The sequence below is a fragment of the Bison bison genome, unplaced genomic scaffold (assembly GCF_000754665.1).
Source record: "Bison bison bison isolate TAMUID 2011002044 unplaced genomic scaffold, Bison_UMD1.0 scf7180017864158, whole genome shotgun sequence".
NCBI classification, from domain to species: Eukaryota; Metazoa; Chordata; class Mammalia; order Artiodactyla; family Bovidae; genus Bison; species Bison bison.
In genome coordinates, this window is record NW_011494730.1 from 1,695,613 (window position 1) to 1,704,953 (window position 9,341).

Consider the following 9,341-nt stretch of genomic DNA (forward strand, 5'->3'; position numbering starts at 1 on the left):
ATGATCTTTGTTTTCTGAATGTTGAGCTTTAAGCCAACTTTTTCACTCTCCACTTTCACTTTCATCAAGAGGCTTTTTAGTTCCTCTTCACTTTCTGCCATAAGGGTGGTGTCATCTGCATATCTGAGGTTATTGGTATTTCTCCCGGCAATCTTGATTCCAGCTTGTGTTTCTTCCAGTCCAGCGTTTCTCATGATGTACTCTGCATGTAAGTTAAATAAACAGCATAGGAACCTGGAATTTCAGGTCCATGAATCAAGGTAAGCTGGATGTGGTCAAGTAGGAAATGGCAAAAGGGGACACCAACATTTTAGGAATCAGTCAACTAAACTGGACCAGAATAGGCAAATTTAATTCAGATGACCATTTTATCTACTACTGTGGGCAAGAATCCCTTAGAAGAAATGGAGTAGCCATCACAGTCAAAAGAGAGCCCAAAATGCAGTACTTGCATGCAATCTCAAAATCAACAGAATGATCTCTGTTCATTTCCAAGGCAAACCATTCAACACCACAGTAATCCAAGTCTAGGCTCCAATCACTAATGTCAAAGAAGCTGAGGTTGAAAGGTTCTACAAAAATCTACAAAACCTTCTAGAACATCAAAAAAAGATGTTCTTTTCATCATAGGGGACTGGAATGCAAAAGGAGAAAGTCAAGAGATACCTGGAGTGACAGGCAAGTTTGGCCTTGGAGTACAAAATGAAGCAAGGCCAAGACTAACAGAGTTTTGCCAAGAGAACACACTAGTCATAGCAAACACCCTCTTCCAAGAAGACAAAAGATGACTCTACACATGGACATTAACAGATGGTCAATATCAAAATTAGATTAATTATATTCTTTGCAAGCAAAGATGGAGTGCTCTACACAATCAGCAAAAATAAGATCTAGAGCTGACCTCAGATCACAGGTTCCTTCTTGCAAAATTCAGGCTTAAACTGAAGAAATAAGGGAAAACCACTAGACCATTCAGGTAGTATTTAGTCGCTCAGCAGTGTCTAACTCTTCGTGACCCCATGGACTGTAGCCCATCAGGCTCCTCTGTCCATGGGATTTTCCAGGCAAGAATACTGGAGTGGGTTGCCATTTCCTCCTCCAGGGGATGTTCCCAACCCAGGAATCAAACTCAGATCCTGCACTGCAGGCAGACCCTTTACCATGTGAGCTACCCAGGGAAAAACCAAATTCCTTATGATTATACAGTGGAAGTGACAAATAGATTCAAGGAATTAGATCTGGTAGACAGAGTGCCTGAAGAACTATGGACAGAGGTTCATAACATTGTACAGGGGGTGGTATTCAAAACCATCCCCAAGAAAAAGAAATGTAACAAGGCCAAGATGGTTGTCTGAGGAGGCCTTACAAATAGCAGAGAGAAGAAGAGAAGTGAAAGGCAAAGGAGAAAGGGAAAGATAAACCCAACTGAATGCAGAGTCCCAGAGAATAGCAAGGAGAGATAAGTGAACAATGCAAAGAAATAGAGGAAAGTTATAGAATGGAAAAGGCTAAAGATCTTTTCAAGAAAATTGGAGATACCAAGCGAACATTTCATGCAAAGATGGGCACAATAAAGGACAGAAGCAGTATGGACCTAACAGAAGCAGAAGAGATTAAGAGGAGGTAGCAAGAATACACAGAAGAACTATACAAAAAAGCTCCTAATGGCCCAGATAACCACAATGGTGTGGTCACTCACCTAGAGCCAGACATTCTGGAGTATGAAGTCGAGGGAGCCTTAGGAATCTTTACTACAAACAAACCTAGTGAAGGTGATGGACGTCCAGCTGAGCTATTTCAAATCTTTAAAAATGATGCTGTTAAAATACTGCACTCATATTTGGCAAAACTAATACAATTATGTAAAGCTTAAAAAAAAAAAATACTGCACTCAGTATGTCAGCAAATTTGGCAAACTCAGCAATGGCCACAGGCCTGGAAAAGGTCAGTTTTTATTCCAATCCCAAAGAAAGGCAATGTCAAAGAATGTTCAAACTACCATACAATTGTGCTCATTTCGCAAAGTAGCAAAGTTACGCTCAAAATACTTTAAGCTAGACTTCAGCTGTACACGAACCGAGAACTTCCAAATGTACAAGCTGGATTTAGAAAAGGCAATGAAACCAGAGATCAAATTGCCTTTAAAAATACTGATGCCTAGAATCCACCTTGTGAATTGATTTAATTGATTTGAGAATCAAGATATTTAAGAGCTCTCCAAGTAATCCTAATGTTTCAGCCAAAATAGAGAACAATTGCTCTATATCTATTTTGTGGGAAATATGAAAGGTTAAACACCATGAGAATTCAATCAGCCAAAACCAGAATGTGGGAAACTCTCCTGGTCAAAAGAGGGAATATATTTAACAAATAAAGAGCATGGGAAAAAGTGGGAGGGTGGATGGTTAAAGTTAACAGAAACTTAAGATACATATAAGCCTCGTTTGCACAGTAAATGAGGTAAATCTCATTTGCACAGTAATTTAAACAGAACAATTGTAAAAAGACACTTATTAATAATCAGAGAAATCTAAACTGGATTAAGGAAATCAATTTTGTTTAATCACAATTAAACGACACAATTTTTGGTTGTGTCGTTTACCTGTTAAAAATGCATACGGAAGTATTTATAGATTAAATGATGTGATACCTGAGATTTCTTTGAAGTTATTGCATCAAAAAAAAAAAAAGAGAAGGAAGGCAGGAAGAAATAAGATGAGATAAAAAATGGCAAAATGTTGATAACTGTTTACTTGTCAAAGCTGGGTATTAAGAACATGGGGATTCACTGCCCCAATATATTTTTCATATTCGGCATTGATACGGAATTATGAAATACAGTACAGTTTTTTAATCTTGCCTATGAATATGTAGTATATATGTGACTGTGTATATTTATATGTTGGGAAATATAAAAAAAAAATGAACACGTGATCCTTGGCCTCAAGGAATAGTGGGGAGCCTAAATATTGGACAACAAAAGGTTTGCTTATGTACTGTCTTTCATCAAAGACAGGAAGGCAGCTAGCTCAAGCTTCTGTGAGACCAGAATGAATGAAATTAAAATAACATTATTAGTATTCCCTAAGCATAAAAAACTGGGCATAGGAATACTACTGCTAAATACTAGAGGTTGTACATAACCTGACTTTGTAAAGTCCATGCTCCTACTACTGAGTTGAGCCACATGAAAAGGCATCTATGTAGTTAAAATGATCAAATATTAGCAATTCTGTATGGTACAACCTAATACTATGTTAAAATTCCTTTCTCTTTCTTTTGCGAAAATAATTACATACAGTTAACTCATAGTAAAATAATCAGCATATTTAAAGGAAATGTCAGTCTTCTTTAAAAAGTGGTTGATCTTAAAAAAAGTGATTGATCTAACACAGAGCTCAAAAATATTTTCTAAATATCCAGAGAAATTGCAACTGTACATTTATCTACTTATATTTTATCACATAATAAAAGCATTCCATTTTCAAAGGAAGCATAAGCTTTATCTTTTAAGTGAATCATAGCTTTAAAATATTTAGTGTATATTTCTTAAAAACAAGCCTGTGAGATGCAAAGATATGCTTTAAGGTTATCGCAAGATATATTTCACAGGCAGAAAGTTAATGTGATGCTTCTTGGGAAATAATTTGTATCAGTTTGATTTAAATATATTTCAATGTTTTGTTTGCCACGCCACAGGGCATGCAGGATCTTAGTTTCCCAACCAGGGATCAAACCCACGCTCCCTGCAGTAGAAGTGCAGTCTTAACTACAATATTATTTTAAAAACCAAAAATTCCAGACAATGAATTCTGAACCAATACTATTATGTACACATATTACCTTGTATCACATATATTAATAACTAATGTATATGTTTACTAAAGGCTTCCCAGGTGGCACTAGTGGTAAAGATTCCACTTGCCAATGCAGGAGAGGACATGAGTTCAGTCCCTGAGTCGGGAAGATTCCCCAGAGGAGGAAATGGCAACTCACTTCAGTATTCTTGCCTGGAAAATGTCATGGATGGAAGAGCCTACTGGGCTCCAGTCCACGGGACCACAAAGAGTCAGACATGAGCAACTAAGTACAATGTTTATTAATTACTGTATGTTAATATAATGAATTCTAACCTATACTACTTATCAAACAGTACAATTTTTCAAGTGGCACTTGATCGTACTTTAGCCTAATATATCATGACCTTGAGCTCTCTCTGTGCTGCAGTTTCCTCCTGTATAAAACAGGACAGTAATAGTTGACTACTATTTATGGAATTAATGAGAATTAAAAAATACACTGCATGTAAAACCTTTAGAATGGCACGTAAATGTTTATAAATATTATCATTATTTGTAGAATTCTCTGCTAGTTACAAGATGCGCACTGTGAAAACAATTCAGGATCACTGTCATCATTAGAATGGTCTCTTCAAAATGCTCTTTATACACTCAATGTATAAGGGGCATTTTGAAGTAGATATGTAAGTAGATAACTTACACTATGCACATGTGAACTGCAAATATTTTTAATGATATGTACCACCATGTTCTTAAGCAACACATTTAGTAGAAAAACCAAAGATAAAAAGTTCATTAAGGAATTAAGAGGGATTAACCTTTTGCAATTTTTTTTATTATAAAATATTAAAATAACAGAAATACAAAACAAAACTTCTCCATAATCCCATCACATAGTAAAATCAATGTTTTCATTTGTTCATGTTACTTTCTATTCCTTGTCTACATGCATGTTCAATTTTAACATATTTACAATGAGAACATAGTTTACATTTTCACTTTAATTTTATACCCCATGAAATTTTCCATTTTGCAAAATTTTCCCTTAGTCTCCCTTTTCCTTTCTCATCCCCATCTGCTGAAGATAATGGTAACAGCTGACATACGTCCTTCACAACTTTCTCCAAGCTCATACATATACAAGTATAGACACATATGTAAAGAGGAGAGAAAGATCAGTTTGTTTTTACAAAAATGGAAGTATAATACTTATATACATATGCTTTCTCTTTCTTTTAAACATATGCCAAACATATATCTCAAAGTTAATATACAGAAAAGTTTAAATAAGAAAATGGATACAATCTACTAAACCAGATAATAATACATACATTTACAAAAGTTATTATAATTTTGTATGTAACCTTTGAAAAGATAAAGGAATTTCACAAAAAAATATGGTCACCAGATTTAGTCAGAGCTCATGCTTCATAAGAGTTTATTACAATAACCATGCATAAAATAATCCCACTACTTATAAGCCTATCTTATGAATTTTAAAGCTTAGTTCAGAAAATAAAAATTTTATAATCTTAAACAAACTCATAAATAATATCTGAAAAATATCCTGACTTTAAAGAGTATGTGAGTGTTTGTGTATACTACTGGCCTTCATATGAACTTGGTTCTTTGTACAGCAGAGATGATAGATGGATGTGGTACTCACCCACCCACATATTCAGCTTCTCCATGTTTACAAATTGAGAGACTGGCGTTCAGATATAGTCTGAATACAATTAAATCAGTCTTACCTTAGGTATTACTATTGTCCTAAGTGCCCATAAACATAAAAATAAGACATGAGACAGACCTACAAAGAATTTAAGGTTGTTAAGTCAATGGTTTTAAAACACACTCTCCCATCTAACTGTAATCCAAAACAATCACAAGATCCTTAAATCTAAATTCACAAAGGGAAAAAAATAAATAAATAAATAAAATAAATTCACAAAGGAGAATTTGGAATATAAAGGGTGATATCAAAGATTAACAGAAGGTCGCAAAACTACAAACCAGATAACTTGGTACCCAAGCCATAGAGCCTCTAATACAAGTAAACTACCAAAAGTCAATTTTTGAGTCCCTATCACATGGAGGTCATACGTATTAGAGGTTCAAAAAAGAATATAATGGCCCTATGCTTATGGAGTTCACAATTTAGCAGACAAGTCAGAATATGTAATTCTAAATGATCATACATACCATATACCGTAGCACAATGCCTAAAACACAGTTCACCAACAGGCACAGGTACTCAACAATTTTTTTGTGACTTGTGATTATAAAAGTCAAAGGCAGTAAGTATCATAAACACAACACCAAAACAACATCAATGCAATTTCAGATTAAATAAATTTATTATCTAGGCCTATATAGTTTAAACTACCTCAAGGCAAACAGATTATTTTAAAAGATATCGTACTTTTTAAATTTATTTTTAAGTAAAGGATAATTGCTTTACAGTATTACATTTGTTTCTACCAAACATCAACAGGAATCAGCCATAGGTTTACCCATGTCCCTTCCCGCCTGAACATTTCTCCCACCACCCTCCCCATTCCACCCCTCTAGGTTGTTATCCAGCCCCAGTTTGAGTTCCCTGAGTCTACAGCAAACTCCCTTTGGTATCTATTTTAAATATGGTAATACATGTTTCCATGTTACTCTGGCCATACCCCCCCCCTCCTCCCCCACCCAGGCATGTCCATAAGTCTGTACTCGATGTCTATTGTCTCCACTGCTGCTCTGCAAACGGGTTCATCAGTGCCATCTTTCTAGATTCCATATACATGCATTAGTATATGGTAACTGTTTTTCTCTTTCTGACTCATTAGATGCATCCCCTTCATTAGGACTGTTTCAAACGTGTTCCTTTTTATGACTGAGTAATATTCCATTTTATATATGTACCACAGCTTCTTTAAAAAGATACTATACTTTTGTACACACTTCCCACTAACTGCTCAGAATGTACACATGGAACCCATGTAGAGTTTAGTGCAGGGAGACAAAAATATGGGCGGGGGGGGAAGCACATGCATCATGTGCACCATTTAAAACAACTCTACTAAACATTCTAACCAAATATCAAAACCAAAATAGATTATGGAGCCTAAAAGAGACTGGCTGTAACCTTCTTCCACAATGAAACTGGTAAAATAACATGAAAAACCTATACAAGTGCTCTGTATGTTACATGCTGTTAAAAACAATATTAAGTTTACACTGATATCAGTGTAGCACCTTTTAAGTGTATTAGAAGAGAAAGTAGTATTTAAAATCTAGTTGAATTTGTTACTAAAGTGCACAGATGTTTTCTAGAACATTCTATCTTCTATGGTGAAAATAACAACAGTATTAGCAGCAACTGGGTTCAGAGATGATCTTGAATTCTCAACTAAGATAATTTATTCTTTATATTTTAACAGGTGGCCCACATGCCATATGCCTTCACTCAAGCATAATGAGGATCCAGTTTAAAACTGGCTCAAAGTATAAACAACAATTTAAAACTTTCAAAATGCATGCATTCCATAACCAATATTAATCCTAAGTGAACTATTTGGGCATACTATCATACAATTTAATTTGTCCTATGAGGAAGATCTAACTATTGCATGAGAGATCTAAAGTTTTCTAAACCTAAGACTATCAACAATAAACTTCAATTGCTCAGTATACTACAGTGAAATGCAAATAAGAACTGATAAAGTGATAGATGTTGATAAATATTTGATAACACAAGTACAGTAAAATGTCAATGACAGAATCTAAATGTTGGTCATTATGGACACATCCTGCATTTTTTTTTTCAGTTTTGCTGAGTAGTTGAAAATATTTTCCTAATAAATTGTGGAAAAAACACTACTTGACACTTCTTTGGTTATTTATCATTTAAGCTTTTAAGGAGAGAAACATAGACTTTAAAAACTCCTATGTGGGCACTGTAGTTGGGACAAACATGGATTCAAATCCCAGCTAAATCTCCTAACTAGCTCTCTAATATTAGTTACTTAACCCCTATACACCTACGTTTCCTCCTGAAAGTCACTCAGTCATGTCCAGCTCTTTGCAACCCCATGGACTATAGAGTCCACAGAGTTCTCCAGGCCAGAATACTGGAGTGGGAAGCCTTTTCCTTCTCCAGGTAATCTTCCCAACTTCCCAACTCAGGGATCTAACCCAGCTCTCCCGCACTGCAGGTAGATTCTTTACCAGCTGAGACACCAGGGAAGCCCATAGTAAATGTTGAGGTTTAATTCTTCCTATAAAGCACAGTGCCAGGCACATGGTAAGCACTCGAAATGTTAGCTGTAGTATCACTGAGATTGCTAATTTTATGGTAAATCGAAAGATTAGGATTTAAGCAGTAATTTTCTAGGCAGCTGTCTTAACACTGAGTTGATCATTTTGACACCATTTACAAAAAGGAAGATTCCTGGTAGGAAACTTACTGCTTAACACGCAGGCTAAGGGAGAAGGGAGGCGAGGGGGAGGGGGGGACGGGTGATAAAAGAAAAATCTAAAAAATACTGCTCAATTGACAGTACAGTATTGTTCTCCATCTGAAAAAAAGAAAATCACTCAGAATTAAATAAGAAAAGTTTCAAGACAAACTTTAAAAAGCACTCAGCAACTCCTATGTAGAATTGGCTTCACCTCTGCAGGTTGGTTGGATACATCCTTGTTATGACAAAACTTGTCACACTCTTCCATATTCTTAATTGTTGCTAAAGGGACTAGACTAGAACATGACATTTATAGTTGCCAACATCTTTCTCCTAAATCAGGACAAGCCAACGAACCCATTTCTTCTTAGGTAAGAGCACCACCTCCACCTTGGTCTTGATAACGGTTATGGGGGGAGGGGAAAGAAGGCAGGAAAATGAATTTGCAATGGTACTCCTGAAACACCCTCTTGGTTATTCCTCAGAAGACCCCTCCACGACTCATTCCCGCCACCACCACCCCCACCTGACCTCTCTCCTGTTAAAACTTCCAGACTCTGGTTCACTAAAGATGCACTTAAGTATCTGACACCTTTCCTCTCCCGGCCCAGATAACCCACCAACAGGGCTGGAAAAATTAAAAACACAAAAACAACAGCCCCTCCCCCTCCCCTCCCAACCAGCAGCAAATCTTTGTCCCACCTGCCGAAGGACCACTCTAAACGCGCTCCAGACTCAAGGTTGCCTCAGTCCTGCCCGGAACCTTTCCCCAACCGGGCCTCGGCGACGCCTCCACGAGCCTACGCTTGGCCCATTCCCCTCCCGGGCCCCGGGACGCGGCCCCCGCCCCGCCCCCCGCCGCCCGAGTTCTGCCTCACCTCACCTACCCTCTTTCGGGGGCCGGACTCCACCTCTCTCTCCGCCATGTTGGGCCCCGCTCGGAACCGCTGCGGCTCCCAGCACGGTGGCGGCGGAACCTCTCGGGCCCCCGGCCCCCGCCCACACTGCAGGAATAGCCGCCTCGCGGCAGCGTCCCCGAACCTGGCCGGGCCTGGCGCTTAGAGTGGGGAGGGGGCGGATGCCGCGCGCCGGG

General features: G+C 37.6%; 1 protein-coding gene across 4 annotated transcripts in view; it reads right to left on the reverse strand.

The window, feature by feature from the left end:
• ZMYM4 (zinc finger, MYM-type 4) overlaps positions 1 to 9,341 on the reverse strand; it is a 163,543-nt gene that overhangs the window by 154,016 nt on the left and 186 nt on the right. Inside the window, exon 2 of one of the 4 annotated variants that reach the window (XM_010841194.1) lies at positions 9,136 to 9,341. Coding sequence is in view for 1 of the 4 variants with exons in the window: in XM_010841191.1 (XP_010839493.1) it covers positions 9,136 to 9,174 (39 nt within the window). In the remaining 3 variants the exon portion in view is untranslated. The other 3 variants (XM_010841191.1, XM_010841192.1, XM_010841193.1) reach the window with 3 other exon arrangements.